The sequence below is a fragment of the Homarus americanus genome, unplaced genomic scaffold, assembly GCF_018991925.1.
Source record: "Homarus americanus isolate GMGI-L3 unplaced genomic scaffold, GMGI_Hamer_2.0 scaffold57965, whole genome shotgun sequence".
Lineage (NCBI taxonomy): Eukaryota > Metazoa > Arthropoda > Malacostraca > Decapoda > Nephropidae > Homarus > Homarus americanus.
Window position 1 is genome coordinate 353,090 of NW_024725031.1, and position 24,026 is coordinate 377,115.

The following is a 24,026-nucleotide window of genomic DNA, read 5'->3' on the forward strand; positions in this document are numbered from 1 at the left end:
ATAAAAATATGTATAACACAGTAGCTCTTTCCATCCTGGACCCATGTTGCTCATCTAAATACACAGATAAAAACACCACTGACTCCTCCTGACACTATTGTATAATGGCATAAATAAATATCCAAACTTAAAGTAACTTCTTACCTCCTCTTCTGCTGTAATATCAAGTTTAAGTTCATATTCTGCCTTGTTTCCACTGGAGAGGAAAACTGCCAACTTGTTACGTTCACTCAGTACTCCTCCTCCTCCAGATTTGCTCTTGAGCAAGCCATCTCCACCAGAACCTCCACTCATTCCCCCACTGTGGTTGGTAACTGGCTCAGTTGCTCCAGTTTGATTATCAGATGATTCGAAGCTTGGAAGAGCTGTTTTCAGGCTGTGGAACACTCCTGATACAGTCTTGGCCAAGAGCTACAAATAGCAACAATGATTATTATTATTTATGTTTTTTTTACAAGAAAGATATTCTGTATTATTTCATTTTCTTTTTAATTGAGAATCTGATGATGCCTTGCAGTAAGCATAGAGGTTAAGAATTCACTTTGTTTGTACAATGAGACCATGAGTAATTGGTTGTGTGTGGAGTGTTTGAATTTGCTCTTCAGCCCTTTCCTGTTTCTCTCTACCTTCTCTTACAAATTTTTCCTCTAATATTTCCTCCATTCTCTAAGGTTACCACTTCATTTTATCCACCTTAGGCAACAGTGGAAGAGGAAAATAACCAAGAGTTGGATATACAGTTAGACAGAAATACAATTCAACAAATATAAAACAACGTTGGGTAAACTCTGCTGACTTGGATGGGATGCTTTAGTATAATATTTAAAATCAAGGAGCCCAATCATCTATTAATGCTTCTTGAACAATAGTGAACTCATCAAACCCGAAGTGAACTTGTGGCTAAACCATGGGCTTTATATTTTCAAAGCAGACTACAATATATATGCATGAGTGAGGCTGTTTAAAGTTGAATGCTGTACTGTATACTTATTTGAAGTTTAATATACATTTCTAAAATAAGTTGACTTTTCTTAGAGATAAATGCATCAACAAAACTTTCATCTTTAGCTGAAAAGTAACTCCAGGTATTTGGCCTAAGAGAGGGGAAAGGGCTAAGACAATATGTAGAAACACTCAACACACTTTTTCAGACTGTGACCAAGGTAAGAGTGTGTTACCTTGTCTAATCGAGGAACATGTAACTCCAGAGGCTTCTTAACAAATGACACGGACGAATCTGAGCCATAGGCCAAGAACTCCTTCACATGGGTGGATATATTCACCTCAGGCCGCTGAATAACAGACTGTTGGCAGAACATATTTAATACAAATTAGTAATTATAAGAACACATTTTGGCTTCACGGGTTTCCTGTTAGTGTGATGTCATGGCTAAACCTACCCAAGGGAATTTTTCCCAAGTCCTTTTTAAAGATTTTGTTTTTTACACTAACACTATAAACCTGTTTTTTTTTTTTCATTTTTTATCCACATTTTGAGTAATAGCTACAATAACACTGACACAAAAATGGGTTTGGTGTTATTCTAACTCTGTAATGTGTGTGGTCACACATTCTACTCATACGTTGTGTTTTGTCTTATGTATTTATGTCCTTGATTAATATATCTTGCACAGGTAACTGCTTAACTCTCTCCCACCCCTCTAGCCCCCCTACACTCTGACCCTCCTCAGCCCCCGCATTACCCCGCCACCCACTCACACACCGGCTCCAGTCCTCCCCGGGCTCCCTCTCTCTCCCTTGCTTATAAATGTTTCGGATTCAAGAGTCGATACTCCCAGGGATCACACCACACAGAGGGGGTACATTGACAATGCTCTTGTACCAGTTGGAAATGGAAGAGGCTGTACATTACTCTACCTGTACTTTATGTTATGTTATTGTCTTCACATAAAATTACTACATCTGTACTCCATACTGAAGTTTGTAATTGTGAGAGGTTAATAAACTGTACTGTATACAGGCATAAATTTTATCATATCCAGATTCATCACACTTAATACTAAGCTTTTGGAATATAGAGACAGTGTGGCTGGCATTGCACTCAACAGACTTAACATCTTCAGCTGATAAATTACTTGCTCATTCACAGCTGGGTGAACTAGGTACAGTATACCCCAAGCAAAAACCCAGGAATAACTTTAAAACATGACACGAGGACTGTACCCACTTGGCTGTCACACCCAAACATTATTTCACCTAAATCTGTACAAATATTCATATTCATGAATAAACTTTCTGACTGTATTATTATATTGTACAGTACTACAGTATGTTTCTAATTCTGTTTCTGTTATTATGAGCGACAAAAGATGATCCTTCACCTGAAGATATTTTTCCAAAAACTGTTTTCGTGTAGCAATAGTTGTCGAGTCCAGCTTGCTGAAGGGCAAGTTCAGCCACTTGTTGGGCCCCTTAACACCCTTCATCGCAGTCCGCAGTCTTGAATCGTCTTCCAGGGCAGCGTGAAGTGTCAGAAACTCTCGAAATCTGACAAAATATTGACATTGCTTTAATACCCTTCACCAAACATATTTTTTCCCACTTCTGACACAACACCCCTTTCTTACCATGACTGAATGAGAAGAATCCAGAGCCACAGGTTCTCTCTTGTTCATTTACTGTTATTCATTTTTTCGAGTTGTCTTACCTGGTGTGTTCTGCCACGGTGTTCTCCCACAGTTACCTTGTGTGTTCTGCCGCAGACATATTACTTAAGATTTCCACTGAATTTATTAATGTTGCTTCATCACACAAGGTAAATTTTTGTGATCAAAATATTTACAAAGTATTTATTATACTACTTTACAGACACGCATACTGTACTGTACATCAATAAGGAGTGTTTCATATTAATTAAAGCACTGTTGCTCTTCCCTCCTGTAATTTTTTATTACACAATCTGTCTCCGACTAATATATTCACCCCTCTCCTACTACTGTTGGGGATTTTGTTGTTGTTATAATGTTATTACCGCACTTCAACAAAGAAGGTCTTTAAGCACGTAACAAGGTTAGTGATACACCAGTCCAACAACAATAAATAATTATTAGAGATATAAGTCCTTGTATTTTGGGGATAGATCAATAAGTAGTAATGCTTTCAGATAAAAATCACAGAGAAGAAATACAACTACAGTACATACTGTATTCTAATCATACAAAACTTATTCCAATATAATTAATATAAGTCTTCCATACCTTCTCTTCACACAATTAGTCTGAAGGACCATGCGAGGTTCAGAGATGACAACTGGCTCACTTGCACCTTCCTCCCCGCCCTCAGTCGCTGGTGCTGCTGTGGTGCTCTCACAGAGGTAAATGGCATCATACTGAAATAGAAAGAGATATTCAATCATAAATTTCTTACATCAAAGTTGAAATTTGAAGAGATTGATTGTCATACAAGATTTTTCAAAACAGTAATCTCCTACCATGGTACAGGGAGGACCCTAATGGAATAATCATTTGATGACTTTGTTGGTTATCCTTGATCAAAGTGCCTTATTGTTTCCCATTGTTCATATACGTACCTGCACTCTCTAGGTAGATTGGTTGTTTAACAGCAAGGTCTAAGTATACTGTCTTTTTTGCAGGCTAAATTGTATACAGGTACCTGCTGAATCAATTGTAAACTTGTTTGATAACTTTCTTTAATAAATCTTACTATCTATCTATGTCAGAAACACTTCCTCATTTCCTGTTATTTGTTAAGGTATTCCTCTTTCATAACACCAAGTCATCTATCTGGGTTACCCTGTTACTTTATACGTCACTGTCCACACACTTAAACTATTTGATGTCATTATTTCTCATCATATTAACTAACCTAACCTAAACACAGATCCTGCAGGACAAACAAACACCTGTTAACATCTAGAAATCATGGAAGGCAAGACTCTGTGTCATTGTTTTTAATGATAATAAAAAACTGAAGCTTTAAACAGTATACAGTATTTCTTTTTCATCTGACATGCTTCTTCTATCATCTATTAATAATCAACTTACTATACCCTTGTACATACCAATGGCATCAAGTTAGGTGGAGAGTCAGTGAAATCAAGAACAGAGACCTGAACTACTGTTTTAAGGGTTCAAGATATAGCTTGAAAGTTAGAAAAAGGCAATTCTCTCAAGTAGTCTAATTTATTCTGCATTATATATATATTTTTTAATATGCAATGTGATGTGCAAGCTGCACAATAAATTCTAAATGTATTTATAATCTTGATTAATTCACTTATCTTCACTTTTTCAATTATTGATATATTTAACAGGCATTTTTTTCACTATTTTCTCACAAGTGTAACAAAAGAGATTCGAGTATGATAAAAAAGTGAACCTCTCATAATATACACCTCAGAATCTCTCAAAACTCAGCACTGCAAAATAGTTTTAGATTGATGTGTGATTTCAGGCCAACATCCATTTCCTTTACAAAGGCTTCTAGATAACTTTGATTACAAGCTACCAAAATAAGGAGACTACAGTACTGTATAGTGTATTAAACAACTGAGAACCCAATGCAACTCTCTAAGTGCAGTAAGCATCTGAATTTATCTAAATGTAATAAAGTAAGATTATAACTACAGTAGCATAACAAAATACTGTAATGTAAGTTAAAGATACATAAGAGGGTCACCTAAATTTTATAAGCAGGTGACCTACTCTTACCTGACCACACACCATTGAGAAACTGGACAAGAACACTGAAGTGCTGTAAATCACATAGACTCACTCACCTGGATGGTATAGTGAGTGTACTGAGCTCCTCCAGGTTCTGTGTGTACTTCTGTCGCTGGAACACATATACTGAGGAACACTCGGCCATCTAAGGGTATCTCGGCTGCTTCTAAAAGTTCCTCGTCTGCAATACCATTCCCAGATGACTCAAGGCTTGAGACAGATTTTACTGATGCTGTAAAATAATTGAAAATGATATCATTTACATTTTTTTTAAATACAAAAACCTAAGTACTGGTGCCACTATGACCCAGATGAAGAAATGAAAGACAAATGCTGTTACAAGTCAGAAACATATTTAGAGCCTTGGAGGATGTACTGTACAAGTAAAACAAATATGATTCCAATGATAAACCTTACATTTGTATATTGCACAACCACAATGACATTACAGGTGTATATATATATATATATATGGTCAATCCATTTTTCTGCCATTATAAACAAGTTTCTAACACATACTCAACATTAAAATCATAATTAAAAAAACTATATGAGTGTTTATTTCAAGTTCAATTTTGACAGAAACTGAAACTCTCTCTGTTTTCATGGAGGTAACATCTTGCTTGAGACTCTCTTCAAAACGCCTGTTTCCAAGCAAATTATTGGTCAAAATATATTTTACATATTGACAATATATAATGCCAGTGTTGATTTAAAGAAAATAATCTTGAATTACACCAAGAGAGCTAAAATCGCCATGGGGTGACTTCTCTTCCACACTTCTCTTCTTCCTTCTCCTCCACCCCCATTCTAAATCCCATCATCATCATCATCATCATCATCCAGCCTTCTACAACACACCTCAAAGTAAGTGAACCTTTCTACCATTTTTGTTGAATTTAGGAAATTTTCGGTGAGCTGGAACCAGTAGAACTTTTCCTTCTGCCATTAACGCACTGTATATATATATATATATATATATATATATATATATATATATATATATATATATATATATATATATATATATATGGTCAATCCATTTTTCTGCCATTATAAACAAGTTCTACACATACTCCATTAAAATCATATTAAAAAAATATATTAGTGTATTTCAAGTTCTTTACAGAAACTGAAACATTTACTTAACCCATTTTCAATCTTCTCCAAATAAACAAATTCCAAACACAGCTTCGAAAAGTTACGACATACAGTAGACCCTTGCCATTCGCGAGGGATAGGTTCCAAGAAATGGCGCGAATTGGCAAACCGGCGAATAGCAACTTATACTGTAGTGTACTACCTTAGTGCACTACTGTATACCTATACCAGACAACTGACCAGCCGCAGCAGCACTCATCTCCTCTTTTAACTTGTCTAATAATTCAACTTTCTTTGTCAGGGTCATCACTGACTTCTGTCCTTTACATTTCACTCCACTAGCACTAGCACTGACACTAGGCAGTTTTTTAGGGGCCATTTCACACAGAAACACTAAAGTTTTGAGAGTACAATACAACACGAGATGTTGTGTGGGGTGACTCATTGTGCTGTGGGAAAAGGCTTGCAAACTAGCCACCATCTACTTACCATGAGTCGTCGAAATCGCTAATCATAAACTCGGGAATGGCAAGGGTCTACTGTACTCAATTTCTTTCTTATCAGTGATGCCTCACTTCCATATGTGAGAGTTGGACATGACACAAGAGTCTCCAGGCTGCTCTATCATTACAAATTTTGGATCTGATGAAGATTAGGAACCTCCCATTTGCCTGTGTTTCACCTGATAATTAAACACGATAAAGCTAAATGTGGGAGGGTGGTTAGATTAGGCCAGGTCGAGTTTAGTTTTGGCTATACTCCTCTATTAACATTGTGTTTAATCATCAGGTAATATAAATGGAGATTCCTAATTTTCATGAGATCCCAAATTTCCTTTATCCTCTCTCTTCCTAATACTGTACTGTGCTACCTCCCTATTCCTAAGTTCATGTATTGCTCCAACTTTCTCTTCCACAATGTAGAATGTCCTCTCATCATAACACGTCCACTACACAATCTCTCTGTAATCCTGTCCTCTGGCATCCTTCCCACATACCCATACCAACTCAGTTTAAACTCCATCTCTTGTAGCCAATATGTGTTTTCTTGATATACTGTATAGTCAAGTGATTCCGAATTGAAACCCAACCCTTTATAATAATCTATTAATATTATTGATGCCCTGTTGCCTCCGTGCCTTCAGTGGTAAATACACACACTCATCAACACAACACCAAACCATTGATCAATGTTTAAGGTCTTGTAATAAACCTGAATAATTTAGCTACGAATTCTACATACCAGGTACTGTCTTTATTAACGTCCATGTATCTATCTGTCTATACTGTACACTATCTTGATTCCCCTCTCTTACTACTTGTATTGTGTAGGGGTGATTTTGGGGTACTAAAGCTTGAGAATGTGAGGGGGGGGGGGGAATGCAAGCATAGAAAATAATGGGAAGTTACTAAGGCAACAAGGAGAAACACTTTAATCACACAAACTTCTATCCTAACCTTATATGCTCAATACACAGAGTGAATACAGTATTCAAAATCCTAATTACCATTAAATTTATGAAGACAAAAAGTGTAAACTTTACAATGATTGTTGTCTAACTGATATACTAACCCAATGAGCCTGAACTGTCTTTATGAGTGAAGGTGAATCTGGATTTCTCCAAACTGTATCGTCCCGGATCAGATTGTGCAGATTTGGGTTCACTATCACTTGATCCATAAGAACTCAGGCTTCCGAGGCTATGCTGGCTCTCCCTCTCAGTAAGTAACGATCTGGAAGAAAATAATAATAATCCTTCTCAATTGTTTAGCACCATACTGATGACCAATTTTAAGGCACACAACACAATACAAAAAGGAAGTACTGTAGTGTACTGTACTGTATATAAAACTAATGCAATCACTCACAACAAGTGTATCTTTATTTTTCAATTACCTGTACAGTACAGTACTTTGTGAATTCTATATAGTATGTCAAAGATTGGATTAACACAAGTTTTATATTTCCTGCTAAGCAAACTAATTAACTAAAATACAATCTATGTGGCCTTGAAGTCACAAATAATTAAAGACATAACTGTACAGATAAAGCGATTGCATACTGTATGTGTTCAAACATAAACAGTAGCTCAAAATGGACATCAAACTGAACCTGGGAAAGCTAAGTTAACAGCATGATGCTATAACTACTACTACTGGATCCTGTATTGTACTGTGTTACTGTATATACTGTACTGCAGTAACACGTCATAAATAAAAAAAAGAGTAAAATGGAAAATATTGGGGGTTGCATCACAACTCACCTAAACTTCACACAGAAACTTTAAATAACCTCTTATCAATATATTTTGGACAAAAATACACTAAAAATTTAATTTAATTATTACAAGAAATAATAAAGAAGAAAAAGTTAATAAGCAAGATAAGCTAGGTAACTGTGCACCCCCAAAGGCCAGACAGTAGTGAGTAATAGTGTACTTACAGGGAATAACTGAACACCTCCTTCCCATCCTATACTGTATAATATTAAAACCTTCACAACTGTATTGCACACAGGCCACCTTCCTCAATGCTTCTTCACCCTTTCTATCACTACACACTGTACTGTACTGGTGAGCTATGCTACTGTTGTACCACATTCTTAAAGATCCAGGCAGTTCATAACCTTGATACTAAAGTGACACTTACTTCTTACCAAACTATTGAATTCAGAAACACATGGTGCTGGTCATTTCTTATTATGCAATGGAGTAGCCACAATGTCTAAATAATCAACAACATCACTACCGCTGGAGCAGGAATGATCGTGATGCTGAGATAAAACAGGATGATGCACCCAACATCAAACAGTACCACAGTAATTTACGTTGTGGCCAGCAGGAAGCATTTGTTTATGGTTTCATTTTACAGTACAATATTAACCCTTAATGTCCTAAATTTGTATAAGATTTTCTCTTTGGATATGGGACTGACTTTCAGTTCTGCTTAAACATACGTGACAGTTCTGATAAATAATTCCAATTTTCAAGAATGTTTCCACCTACCCCTTACACACATGGCCCCTTTCTTGTTGAACCTCATTTCTCCCAGTCCAAACCTTGAACCCTGACCTAGAAGAAATAAGTCAACGTTATCCATGAGTGCAGCAGTAACATGTATGATACAGTACCACAATAATGGCCACTGCCATACAGTATTTGTTCCACAGATGCTCGGTCACAAAGTGTGTCATACAGCACACACAAATGTCAACAGGGATGGACATAAGGACACACAGACAGACGACAGGAAGTACGGAGCGATACTGTACAGGTACTTCCATGTCTTACTTTCTTCTGGATGTGGGGGTCAAGCACTAAGGGCTGAACAGTTCACTTGTAATACAGTACTATACTGAATAATGTGACTAAAAGATCTAATTACTGTATACAGAAGACCTTTGCTAACCGTGGATTTTACTCTGTATACAATTTCACCAACCACGGCCTCGAATTTCAAGTATGCGTGGATTAGTGTGGCTTCTTTATCTCTCCGCAGTCTAATAGATTCCTTCATAAATGTGAGGAATGAATAAAAATAATACTAATAAATAAAAGAAAAGAAAAAATACTGCATTGCTCTTTGGCAACTGTTTCACTAAGGACACGGGAGACAGGAGCGTACTCCCCATCCCACGATCACAGGCAACTCCCACGGACATAAGAAATGTTTATTCTCTTTTTGTTTTTGACCTTACGATAATCATTTCTATTATTTTTTTTACACATTCTGTATGAATGATTGTGTACATATAACAGTGAAAAATAAAATAAATTACATACATCTACCCAAAAATTCAAGTTAAAACATAAAAACAACACAGCTTGGCCTGGTAGGGGAATGTAGCTAAAGGGGCAGTCTAACTTGGTGACCTGCCAAGTCCACATACTGTACACATGTTCACTTCACACATACTGTATATACAGTACACCCGTACTCTTTATATTTATTTTATAGCAACGTGCCATCTCCATGTACGGTAAAACTTATATTACTATTTAATTTGTATTAGTGATCTTATATGTATTTCACTCAAATTTAATTAAATGTACAATACAGGTATTGATTAGTGAAAGAACAGGCAACTTAGTTAGGCTTTGACGAGTGTTATCCGTGGCCAGGAACCCAACCCTGTTTCCGTACGAGTTCTGTCTTGCCAACTGTGGATTTGCCAACCACGGGTTTTTTGTAGAACCTAACCCCCACGGTTGGCGAGGGATTACTGTACATCATCTTTCCTATGCTCCTCTTTACAGGTGAAGTAAGGTGGTCACAGACTCTCCTCACTTGCTGTCTTTCAATCTTTACAGCGGCTGTAACAGATGTGTTCTGGTATGGTCTATTTCCATTACATGATTCCATGTACAATATGTAGGGTGATGTGTGCATATAACCGAGTAAAAATAAATGAAGAAAGTTTTTTATATCTGCCCAAAAAATACGAGATGAAAAACCATAACACCTCTCAGCTTGGCCCAGTAGCCTAGTGGTTATAGTGACGAGTCTAACCTGGATACAATGCCGCCAGCGATGTTAACAGAAGCAAATGTGAAAAGAAAGTTATCTGTAAATCTTCATTTGTATCAGGTATTTGTAGATTTAAAAATAAATGTTGCAGGTATGGCATTAATAGATACTCTGTTGTACTGCTTGTAAGAGTTTAGACATGGTTACTGCTTAGCTACCTCTGAAGAGTTGGGTGTCTGCCGTACGGACATTAATCGTTTCGGGTTATCACCATCAGTGCAGTAGTTATAAATCAAGCTTTTATATTTACAATACTCATAATTAAGTCAAAATAATAATAATGTGTTTACCTAAGCAATAACATATTTTTAATTCTGGAGTTGGGTGAGGTATAATTTAGCCTACTGGAGACAACATCTGGGGGATTCATTAGCTTGCAAAAAACCTCAACTTCACATATAGGATGCAGGCTGATTTTTTTTTTGCCATTTTTCAGACAAAAAAGTGCTTCTTATATGTCATAAAATACAGTAATTATTCCTTTGTTAGTCCTGTTACACTTCAGAATCATACCCAAGTCACATAGTGTACCCCTGAGCCTTCTGCTCTACACTCTCTTTCTATAGATATACATAATCTATCTCCAGGCCAGCCTATCAGAACCTACTGTGACAAAGACAGTCTTTTAGGATACAATACTATAAGGTAATATCAGATCACATGAAGATTAGTAACCAGCTTTTTTTGCCCAATGATTAAACACCCTAATGCTACCTTTGGGGTTAGGTTAGGATACATTCAATTAGGTTTTGCTAGGTTAAATTAGGTTAGGTTAAGTTAAATCAGGTTAGGTTAGCATTAGGATATTTAATCATTAGGTGAAATAAGCTGGGGTGCTAACCTTGTGTTCAGATCATACCTTCTACACTTTGAAAACAAATGACATTTTTATTTCCTGTCTAAACACAACACTTTAGTATCTTTTATGGGACTCTTAGAATCTTTACATTACACCTTAAGCATTTACAACCTACATGTACTGTACTCAAGAGCCACAACACCTACGTCCACTGTTTTAACCCTTAAACAGCAGCCATCATCAGTGGAAGTTAGCTGTAGGGACGGCAGCCATCATCAGTAGAAGTTAACTAAAGGGACAGTGGCCATCATCAGTGGGAGTTAGCTGTAGGAATGGTGGCCACCATCAGTGGAAGTTAGCTGCTTGGACAGGTGTAGGGATGGCAGCCATCGTCAGCGGATGTTAGCTGTAGGGACAGTGGCCATCATCAGTGGAAGTTAGCTGTAGGGATGGCAGCCATCATCAGTGGAAGTTAGCTGTAGGGACAGTGGCCATCATCAGTGGAAGTTAGCTGTAGGGACAGTGGCCATCATCAGTGGAAGTTAGCTGTAGGGATGGCAGCCATCATCAGTGGAAGTTAGGTGTAGGGATGGCAGCCATCATCAGTGGAAGTTAGCTGTAGGGCCAGTGGCCATCATCAGTAGTTGTTTCATGTTCCATGCATTCCATTTTGGCATATGTGGAAGCGGAGTAGGGAATCTAGCCGCTGGTTAAGGGTTAAACATCTGTGGCAGAATCCTGCTTGACAACAAGACTACAGCTTAAAGATACAGACATCACTTACACTGTACATTGCTGCATGAACATGCAAGAACAATTGAACTTGTTGAAATAAATGAAAAGGAGAAAGCACATGGAAGTAGTTACTGTACTGAAAGACTATTGTGAAGTGGAAGAAAAAAGATAAATACTGTGTATAAAAATATGAAGGCAATACTACATTAAGTTTACCAGTATACTGCTTGTATTATCACTTTGAAATAATATACTGTACATAATCTTACCATTTAACTCAAAAGCAACATGAACTCTCCTGGCCATACCTTAATTTGGCAATCGATGATGCCAAGTCTTCACTTTCTTCATAAATTGGTGAGAGGTCTGGATTGTCCCATCCAAATCCAGCATTATTTAGCAGAGGTGAACCTGGAATTTCTAAGTTATTGGGAGACTCCACGTCTGTGGCTTGTTTGTCTAAAGACGAGGTTGTATTCGTAGTTTGCGATAATTCTGAACTCACTGAATCATGAGAAATACAGTTCTGACCACTCTGGGAAACTTCAGATCTTGGACTTTGTTTTCCTTTATTTAAACCACCAGTTTTTGTATTAAGTTTGCTACTCTGTATAGACGCATCGTCTGTTCCATCATTCTTATCAAAAGAAAGCATTTTGACTAAATGACCTTTTTCTTTTCTATTACCTAATTCTTCACCTTCACTTGTACTATATGAAGCATCTTGAACCCAACTGTATTTATCTACTTTATCCTTTGGTTGGTCCAGCTCACCCAGAGAAGAATGTAATGTTTTTGCCTCAGTATCTAAAGTTATATCTTTTTCTTTGTTTACAAGATTTCCACAGCTCTTACTTCTGGGTATGTCCCTGAGACTTGGCACCGCTAGCAACATTTCTGTATCTTTACTATTTACAGATTCACTGTCCTCAACACGAATTTCTATATTCCCTTCTTCTAACTTTGGCACCAAAAAATAGTCTTCGTCTGGACTCGACACACATACTGCCGTCTTCTTGTCTTTTGTTGGATAGTACATCAATTTGTAATCTTCCTCTTTCATCCCTTCCACAACATTACGCGAAAAGGGATTTTTCTTTTTCTTAACGGGCTGAACGTCAACAAAACACTTGTCCTCAACGGGACTCTCCCACATTTTGGACACGAGTGGCTGATATGGGAGGGAAGAGGAGTTGTCGGGCAGCAGTGGCCCAGCTGTTGTGGATATGAAAGTGCCCAAGGCTGAAGACACACTCTTGTATTCCTCCTCTTCACTACCTGTACTCTCCCTTTTCTCTAAACTTGAGCTCCTCACATACTCTACAAGAGCCTCTGCATTTTCAAACTTCTTTTCTTCAATTAAGTCTTTACTAAACTCAGGTTTTGGAGGGTAACTTTCACTAATCACTGTGTTTTGAGCAGGTACTGAACATGAGGGGTCCAACTGTTGCAGATCTGACACAGTTTCTTCCTCTATTGATGCAAGAAGATTACTGTGATATAACTTCTCACCATTATCAGCCGTACCTGAAGCACTCGCTAATATTTCCAAAGAATTTTTACTCTGATTATTTTTTCCTTCAGGTTTATTGTCATTTTTCAGTCCTTCACGATCCCCCACGTCCTCAGCCACTCCCGAAAGTATTTCTGCCAGGGTTGTGTTAAGCCACTGAGTATCACAAATAAGGTCCACGAGGGCCTGTAAAATATTTTGAGCAAAGAGATCTCTCAGCGAGATCAAAATGAGGTCACAGCGTGTCACTTCAACGGGTAAGTAGTGTTGGAGTAATATTTGTGCCAGCTTGCGATAATACAGCTGCAACGCTTCGGGACTTTTGAGGGCGGGGTGTAGGGGCTTGTATTTGGCTTGTACATCTTGCACTCCTGCCTTGCTAAGTGACTCTAAATCTTTGTGTTTCTTGGAGACCTGTAATTATTGAAGAGAAAATATGCTCAGCTGATAATAAAATTTTGTATACAGTATGTATAAATGTCCTACACACATTATTTATCCTACACACAGTATTACCTATATATACAGTATAAATAAATGTCCTACACATGCCAGTACCTAAGAGAATGTATACCTCAGGGGTGGAAAATGAATTAAAGGAGACAATAATTACAGAAGATAAAATGCCTAAGGACTGGAAATCAGCCAATGTCATCCCAATATACAAGAAGGGTAGAAAAATTGCAGGAGGAAGCTACAGGTCGATCAGCCTAACATCAACATGTGGGGTACAGTATATGCAAATTTTATGAGAAAATCCTGAGGGATGCCATCATTCAACACCTGGTTTCATGAAAAGAAAATCCTGCCTGAAAAACATACTCACATTCTTTGAAATGGTGGCAGACTACATAGACCAAGGCTTACCAGTGGATGTGTTGTACATGGATTTCTCCAAAGTGTTTGACAAATTCCCACACACACAACTAGTCTCTAAGATCCAAGCACATGGCATCTGAGGCAAGCTTTTGATGTACAATATATTAACAACTGGCTCGAAGGCAGGCAGCAAAGAGTGGTAGTAAAGAATAGAGTACATTCTGAATCAAAAAAGATTCTCAGTGGAGTACCACAAGGCTCTATCCTTGGACTCCCCATTTGTGATCTGAATGACATAGATAAAAATATATCAAGGCACATTGTCAAGTTTGCAGACAACATGAAGATATTTGGGAATGAAACAAGTCAAGATGATGTCGCAACAATGCAAAAAAGTCTGCATATGTTCAAAATGGTCTCGAGACTGGCAAATGCTCTTTAACATTACAAAATGCAAGACCCTACACATAGGATAAAACAACCCTAATCACAATTACTGTATTCTGTTAATAACACTTTCCTCGATACTGTTGATAAGAAGAAAGATCTAGGTGTTGTGATAAGTCATTCACTGAAGAAGGTGAACAAATGGGGCAGCAGTAAGGAAAGCAAATCATAATTTGGGAATCATAAAGCATACCTTTGAATACAAAGACAGGAATATCCTCCTTCAACTGTAAAAATCTCAAGTATTGTACATACATCCCAGTCTGGATTACTGTATACAGGCACAGAAACTCTACCTCTAGAAAGACCAAACACCCATAGAAAAGGTGCAACAGAGAGCGACTAAGATGATTCTGGAACTATGTCATCCATATTATCCCAAAAAAAACTGAGGGGCCTTAGGACTAACAACCCTTCAGACAAGGCAGACTACAGCAGATCTCACTGAAACATTCAAAATCCTAAGAGGGATGGAAAACATGAGCCCGGGACATCTCTTTGTGATGTCACTCCCTACTAACACGAGAGGACATAACTACAAACTTGCCAAGCTATCAAGCAGAACAAACAAGGAAATGCTTTTCCACACAGAGGCTGGTAGACCTTTGGAACAGTCTACCAGCCCAACCTGTGGGCTTCAAAATTGCCCTTGACAAAATTATCAAGAACAATGGAGGAATCCTATACAGGCCACTGGCCTCCTTCCCTTGGCATGGCCACCTCTAGTGGGTGGCCATTAGGTAAATAAGGTAAATATACCTACATATAAATATATAAATGTCATACACACAGTATTTATCTACATATTTATATAAATGTCCTACACATAGAAATATCAAAGACATAAAAATCTCCTGTAATCCAAACAATCCCTCCAAGACTCTTCCATTATACAGTCAAGGACCACAACATATAATAACCCTTGGGAGGCAACAACTGATGAATCACTGTCATAATGGTTTAAGGAAATATGATTACACAATCAATCACAAGCCTGTCAGGGAATGTAAGAACTAGTTTAGTTTTCAGATAATTAATTTTCACAAAGCAGTATAGAAAGGTGGGATTTTTAGTTCTTCCTTTTATTTTACAAACTTAGACTTGTAGCTTAGTTTTTCATGGTTTTTTCATGTCAAACTAAAAAAAATTTAAATTATTAGAATTTGCATAACTGAATAAAGTACAGGTATAGGACAATAAAAAGGTTGATCAGCTTATGTCTGATGTGTTACTTTCATATTAAACCAATGAGTAAAATGCTTATTCCTTTAATGAATCTCTTGAAAATCAGAAACCACCATTTATTTTGGATGATGAATAAACACCTCGATGCTAACGTAACCAAACCCCCTATTTTGCATTAGGGTATCTAATCACCGGGTGCAATAAGCTGGGGTTCCTCATCTTCATGATATTCCTTTTATAAATATGGTTCAATATGATAGTTCTAACTTCTACCACTCTGCAGTAAAAAATGTGCAATCATAACCCAATCAAAAATTAAATGCTGTAAATGAGTGAGAAATTTAGAATTGAGATAAGCATGGTATAATTTCCCTGAGTGTGTGGTGGTGCTGTAGTGGAGACCATGAATGACACCATTCACATGTTTAGTTTTTATGGATCACTTAAATATTAACCCCCATATAATTCTGGGGTTATAGAACTTCAGGTTGGTTAAGATGGAGAGTTAAACCATGGGGTTAATCTTCAGGTGACCCATAAAGGCTAAACTTGCATATTGTCTCATTCATGGTCTCAACTACTGTACATCACTGATGAGAACCAATTTTTTTTAATGTGATAAAGCATCATGACAACTGATAAATAGTAATCATCTCAGTAGCTACAGTACATAGTTAAAACACTGTTATCATTTCCAGTCCTGTATTTCCCAAAAATCTGCAAAATGTAACAAATAAAAAATGTCATTGAATTTCTGAATTTTGAAGCGAGGTGAAAAAGATCTTTCCTTTCACACTACTGTACGAATTCAAATTTGATGGGGTGAAAATCAAGCATGGAGGATGACTGTGATAATCTGTGATACATTTAATTCCACATTGTTTCAGATATTAACGTTAAATAGTGCAACACTAATATTCAGGTGATCTACAAATCTTTATACCTTACACAAGTTCAGGGACGGGAAATACATACTTTTCTGAGTGCTCGGTGGTACTGGCGGTAGTGCTGTACGTAGATCTGAATGACACCAGATGCTAGATATGTTAGGCTCCCTGACTCCTGAACTCTGTGACACATATTAGTCAGCATTTCTTCCAAAACATCTTTTATCTGTAGAGAAAAAAAAATATAGACTGACAGAGAGAAACATCAATCATTCATTATTTTTATGATCACTTCTTGGGGACACAGCACAGTAATGGTATCTTTAAAACACAGGACAAGTGATGTTTGTTTTCAATACCGACGGAGAGAAGAGTTGTTAATAATTGTCATGAAATATCTATATTTATGCAAATTACAATCCAAATCAACAAACCTCCTTACTCCATGAAACCTATATCTCATACTGTATGCCAAGAGTCTCTCTAAAATATCAACATAAACAAAAGAATAAGCATGACAAACCTGGTGAGAGAAATGATTATCAGGTGAGACACGGGAGTACCATGGCAGAACTAAGCATGAATGCAGAGAACTGGCTGTAACAACCATTTCTTGCATGATGGGCTCGAGTCCGCTGCTTCTGTGGCATCCAGTCCCACCCAGGCTTTGTATTGTACTGCTGCTGACTCTGGAGGACCTCACCCCCTCCTGTGTATTGGTGGTGTGGCCTTGGCCTCTTTCCACAACACGCTCCACAATGCTAAAGCACCTGAGTGAAGCAACATTATGCTATATATATATATACCTGTATATATATATATATATATATATATATATATATATATATATATATATATATATATATATATATATATATATATATATATATATATATATATATATATATATATATATATATATATATATATATATATATATACTGTACTATGTGGCAGCAGAGTTATACATTACATTTAAATGATGGCAAGATTATACCAAGTCATAGAATATTATACACTGTACTTGTACTCATAAATGGATATACTAAATGATCTTAAGTGATGGACACATTAAACAAACTGATACCTGTGTTATACTGTTCTATGAGACAAGATATTTATATGGATTCTGACCATTAGCTCTTCTTGCAAATTAGATGAACTGCATGTCAGACAGATAATGGATAAACATTTGTTGAAAGACTTGTCAGCTTAGGATATGGTTGATAAGGCTGAGTTAGTTTCAGTTAGGTCAAGCAAAACCCTGTGCATTAGTCTTGCTAACAATGGAACAATGTACATAATATTACAGGTATTTCTCTGGTTAACAAAGGTACAGAACCAATACATCTTAACGATTTGCCAAGTCAAACTTACTTTGCAAATAAAGGGTAAGACTGAGGACCATGTCGAAGAAGGTTATTAAAGACAGTCCATGTGGTGTATCCAGACCCAAGGGTGATGGTAATGAGGCCAACAGCACATGCGCACACCCACCAAGCTCCTCCACCACTGAGGCACACACACACAGGGCACCAAACAACACACGAACCAGCTGCCCAAATTGCCCCACGCACCCATCTGTTTACGGTTGAGTGGAGTTAAGTATATGTTAGAGCGTGGCTACAACAATGTTAATTTTTTCTATATAATTACAAATGTATTGTTATTAACAGGAGCTGCACTTCTATTAATCTATCATCTTTAATCCTCTCTCAATTTTTCTGTGGGGTGAATCAAGGAAAAGAGAAACATCAAGAAGTAGCCAAAGAATGACACAAAACAAGTATTGAACTGACATGAAATACACAGGTAGAAACATTCCTTGAACACGTCTACACACCTCAAATTACTTACTGAATTACTGGGTTACTTAGCCTCTTTGCCACTGGTCAGGCGGTTGGTCTGTTCTCTGCTATGCATCGCTGGCATGTACAGTACAAGGTAGTTAAGTGGCATATAGTATCAAACCACCTAAAATACTCAGGATTTTATATGCAGTACTGTATTGTATAAATAGAAATACATGAGGTGCTGCACTGTACAGTTGTAAGAGTAAATACACTACTGTATTTTAAATTTGAAAATGGGTCCCATAGGCATGACTGGCCATTAGGGGCAGTGTGGTTACAGTACACTATATACTAGGCCTTTGGTACATAAGGAGGCAGCATGGCCAATACTGCTTCTGACAGCATTTACTTCCCCAATTGGTAAACATAGGTATCCATTTACAGCTGGGTGAACTGGGAGTGCCCAAGGATCAAACCACCGACCCATGGAACAGGAGACAAGTGCTGTATCCACTCAACTGTCACACTAATAATTTTTTTTAATCTAACAACTTAAAACTTCACCATTAAAGTTGTTTACTTCTTTGTTAAAGGCTTAAAAAATAATATTTTACTAAGCATTGATTTTGTATATGGCACATGTAATTTGAGGCTATGACCAAGTAGGTACAGTTTGTGTACTGTAGAGTGATTCAACTTGTTATCCTTATCCTACCCAGAGGTCTACACTTGTCTTGCATCACTCACCCTTGGATATTGTTCTCTTCCTTCAGCATTATGTTTCCTTCATTCAACCTCTACAGATAATGGGGGAGGAGTGAAGATTATAGATACACTGATTGACATAAAATTTCTTCAGTTAGTTTAATGAGTAATCTTAATCAAAAAATGAAATTACATACACAGTTTACAACTTCATCTAACGGGTTTACTGTCATATTATTGTTGTTCCACATAATAAATAAGGACAATATACAGGACTGTAAAAACATGCTGCCAGTATAGAAATAACTAAATGAAGAAGCAGTATTTAAATCTGGCCGTAAACATAAAAAAAAATAATCCGTTCATTTAGCTACGTGTAAAATGTATCGCATCAAATAACCTAAACATAACGAAAAATTAAAGTTTGTTCTTAGCTTCCTCATGTATATATTCCATAATCACAACCAAACAATAAAACACAAAAGAATCACAGCTTGACACTAACTCGACCACCACCACCAACCTGGACATCTTGGCGATATACATAAATGTTTGTCAAGGAACCATCTTTGTCTCTCTTTTCAATTTATTTCTTGACACTGGAACCATCTGTGGAATAAAGAGGACAGTAATTCAGAGATATCAATAATAACAAACACTTGATGTATCTTCCAACCTGAACTTTTTCTGGTGGCCGATAAAATGTGTGATAATATATGGTGCCTATACCCACCTCTCTTATCCTTGAGAAGTACAGTACCACCTGGTTACTGCCAATATATCACATGAAAATCAGGCACCCTAGCTTACTTCACCACATGATTAAACTCACTAAAGCTACTTAGGGGTTAGATTGTTATGTCTCTCCCTCACTTTGTTCTCTCATCTCTAGCTTCCTTGAGAATCGATCCATGGCAGTTGTTGTCGAGGGATCGATTTCTCGCTCTTTCTCTACCAATAGTGGCGTCCCACAGGGTTCTGTTCTTTCACCAACTCTCTTTCTTCTTTTTATCAATGATTTACTTCACACTACAACTAATTCTATCCATTCTTACGCCGATGATTCTACTCTTCACTCTTCCTCACATTTTCCCCTTCCTCCTAACTCTCAAACTAGATCTGTTTCTAGAACTGATATCATTACTTCTATCAACGCGGATCTGTGCAGCATCTCTGAATGGGGAGATACAAACTTGGTTAAGTTCAATAGTAACAAAACTCAATATTTACCAATTACACTTTGTAAAGTAGACGATCTCCCACCAATTACATTTCAGGACGCTATCATCCCCCCAAATTCTGAAATAAATATGTTAGGCCTCACCATTTCCTCCAATATGTCCTGGAAATCACACATCCTTAGTATAACTAAAGCTGCCTCCCGAAAGTTGGGAATGCTGTACAGATGCCGCAGCTACTTCACTCCTGAGCAGTTGCTCCAAGTATATAAGGGATTCATTCGTCCTAACTTGGAGTACTGCTCTCATATCTGGGGTGGCTCTTCTTCTGTCCAACTATTAGATAGGGTGGAATCAAAGGCATTTCGTCTTATTAACTCTCCTCCTTTAGTCGACAATCTCTCTCCCCTTTCTCTTCGCCGCAATGTTGCTTCACTCTCTCTCTTTTACAGGTACTTTAACGGGCAATGTTCAGGGGATTTGGCATCCTGTGTACCGCCGGTAAGGCCGTGGGTTCGTAACACACGTCTTGCCCGCGGTGCCCACCATTTCTCTGTGGATATCGGTCACACGAGAATAGCCCGTTATAGTACCTCCTTCTTTCCTCACACAGCCAAACTGTGGAATGCTTTGCCTTCTTCTGTGTTTCCATGCTCTTACAATCTGTCTCACTTTAAAAAGCTGGTTTTCCGGCATCTTCGTGGTGTAGATTAATACAGTATAACCTTTTTTTCTATATTTTCAATTTCTTTCCGTTCTTATTTTTTCGCCCCCGAGGCTCCGTTGTGGGTCGTTTGACCTGTGCCCGGGTTGGCTAATTCCCGTAAAAAAAAAAAAAAAAAAAAAATTATATTTTTATTTAATGCATATCCAGTGAGGGTGCAAAGAAAAAATATTACTTTGAATTTACTTAATATGATGCCTCTGTAGCTACAGTGTTAATGGTAAATAAAACTAACTAATATTAAGTTAATTTATCGTTTTAGTCATCCACCTATTTGGAAGTTGAAATTATGTTTTTCCGATGGTTTTGGGTGAGTTTTGAACGATTCTGACCTTCATTTATACCACAAATCACTATTTTTTTAGTTCCCTCCCCTCACCCAACAATTATGGGGGCTTCCCAGTGGCACCAGGGGCTTTGAGTGGGGGAAAATCACAAAAAGTAGTAATTTACAATAGAAGTAAAGTTCAGAATCATTCAAAACACATCCAAAAACATCGGAAAAACATAATATTAACCTAACCTAACCCAACCTCACCTTAGAGCTCTCTCAGACGTTGCAGACTTAAAATCCTAAAATTCGCTGGATGACCGAAACGATAATAATACCTTACTGACTACATCTGGTTTTACTTTACTGCACAGTATTTACTTTATCGTGTTCACCATGTACCAGCCTACCAGCCACTTGGTCAGTTGCTCAGATCTGTTGCCAATTACTGTACAGGGCATGTATATACTGCACTGTACTAGTTTTAGCAGAAGCAAGCAACTGAATAATGTATTATTAAGTATTGAGTGGTTCATTCTCATTACATCTTAACAATACCCTGTAGTTAGTTCACATTTACTAACGAGCCGAAGGTGTGGAGTGCACGGTCTACCTGACGCTTAAAAAAAAATATATTATAATTTTTCCCTTGCTTCCTAAATATAATTACTTTCTATGCATAAAAATGGTGAAAATTACCTAGAAAGCAAACCAGTGTTGAGTCTATCATATTTAACCAGGAATGTTAGGTTATGTTTGAGTCATTTGTTGGGAGTAAGAACTTTGACCTAGTGCTACCATGAACACACTAGTGGTCATACAAAGATTGGATTTTAGTTATTTCATGAAATTTCACTACCCCTGATTATTTCACCTGATGATTAAACACCCTAATGCTAACCAAAACAAAACCTAACCTAACTATTTCTAATTAAGGTGTTTAATAAGTTGGGTTTCCAAATATAACTGAGATATGATTTTTTATTTTTTTTTATTAATTTCTTCATTACTCTCTCATCAGATCTGCATTATATATAAAAAAATAAACATATCTTAGAAAATAGTTATATTAATGAAATGAAGTTGCTGTTGTACACCTTTACCAAAACATATTAAATAATCCTACAGGTAACTAATGAATAAGAGTGAAGGCTCTTGGCATGGCATGAGAACTCCCTAACAATGACAACTACACAACTCTCATATTTGATGTATCCATATTAAGTGTTGACATGCATTATATTAAATACAATGTGTAAATATATCACAAAAGTAATTATAAATTATGAATACACCCGCCATCGTCAATAACAATAATATATTAAATGTTAATTCCGAGGTGTTAAATGTCTAACAGCTGGGATGATGGAGGTAGTTTCTGCCAGACAAGCTTTTTTTTTTCTTATCTGGATGTGTTTAATGGCGATGGAGAGTGTGACACATGGAACAGTTTACACCTACAGGGTCAGGTGGTCATGGCAGGCCCCCACAGTTGGTGTCTTGGGGCCCAGTAACGCACTTCTCACCAGCTGTTATCAACACCTACGCAATTTTCAGTTATCAATAATTTATAATGTGGATGGTAATGTTCTGCTCATTTACCTACACACCCATGATAGGTGATTATACCGTGTGTTATGTAAGGTGTATTAACAAGAGGGAAAATGGTATAAATAGGTATTTCAGTGAGAAAAACAAGACTTAACTTCAGTACGTCCTTCTATTGTCAGCTTCAGACGCTTCTCACTCGTTCGTGGTTAACGCTTAGGGGTCGGCCCATCTCACCACTCTTAATGAAATGCATAAATTTTATACATGAGTAGTAAATATATCCTTAAAATCATGCATATCTAAATTAAATAAGACGCTTGTACTCTACTTATGTTGTTTGACCGTTTTAGTAAGTTTTAAGATTTCTGAAAGACCAGCCAGTGATGTGAGGCCGTATGATTAGTGATGCTCGTAAATTACCACGAACATTATATCTAAATTGTCCATTTTTCCAAAAAACAAAAATTTCACTTATTCCATCGACCCTAATTTAACTTTAATTACGTTAGGTAAGGTCAGATTTAGTCTGATAGTTTACTTTATACCGTTTAAAAAATATAAATAAATGATATATCGAGTCTGTGCTCTAGACCTCGTGGTACTCTCTTAACAATGATTACTGAGCGTGAAGTTCCGCTTTCCTTTGTAAATCTTGATGGATTGTAAAATACATTCAACAAACTCAAAAGAATTTTTTCAGAGATATAAATATTGTACAAGTATAAACTAAAGGGCAAAGTAAAGGTTCAGCAACTGCCATGTTGTGTTTATGACTACTAGTTACTGCATTATGATAGTTATTAACTTATTATTGTAAACGGGATTAATTAATCTGATTGTTGGATAATAATTAAGTAGTTTTAGATACTTTTCTATTTATATCTGAGTTAGGCAAACACAATGGGTCACAGCTCAAGGTTGAAGAAGCCACAAGTCCAGAAAATAGTGACTAACAGCGACGTGACTGACCGCTAACGAGCCGATCTGTGGTGAAGAGGATAAAACCCTATATAAAAAAGCCTAAACCTACGTAAATTAACTAAACCAGACCATATTAACCAAGTGTGATTTTATTTGATATATTAACCT

The 24,026-nt window shown here is 37.0% G+C and overlaps 1 protein-coding gene across 3 annotated transcripts in view; it reads right to left on the reverse strand.

Annotated features, from left to right (window-relative positions):
* Positions 1-23,310, reverse strand: part of LOC121864607 — a 31,826-nt gene extending 8,516 nt beyond the window's left edge. Inside the window, exons 1-13 of one of the 3 annotated variants that reach the window (XM_042363691.1) lie at positions 23,092-23,310; positions 19,737-19,822; positions 18,093-18,296; positions 17,239-17,485; positions 16,804-16,941; positions 12,173-13,791; positions 8,809-8,874; positions 7,377-7,537; positions 4,760-4,935; positions 3,219-3,349; positions 2,343-2,508; positions 1,179-1,304; positions 145-411 (exon numbers count right to left, since the gene is read on the reverse strand). In XM_042363691.1, coding sequence (XP_042219625.1) covers positions 145-411; positions 1,179-1,304; positions 2,343-2,508; positions 3,219-3,349; positions 4,760-4,935; positions 7,377-7,537; positions 8,809-8,874; positions 12,173-13,791; positions 16,804-16,941; positions 17,239-17,485; positions 18,093-18,296; positions 19,737-19,759 — 3,324 coding nt within the window. In that variant the 5' untranslated portion in view covers positions 19,760-19,822; positions 23,092-23,310. The other 2 variants (XM_042363692.1, XM_042363694.1) reach the window with 2 other exon arrangements.
* Positions 23,311-24,026: the final 716 nt, after the last annotated feature.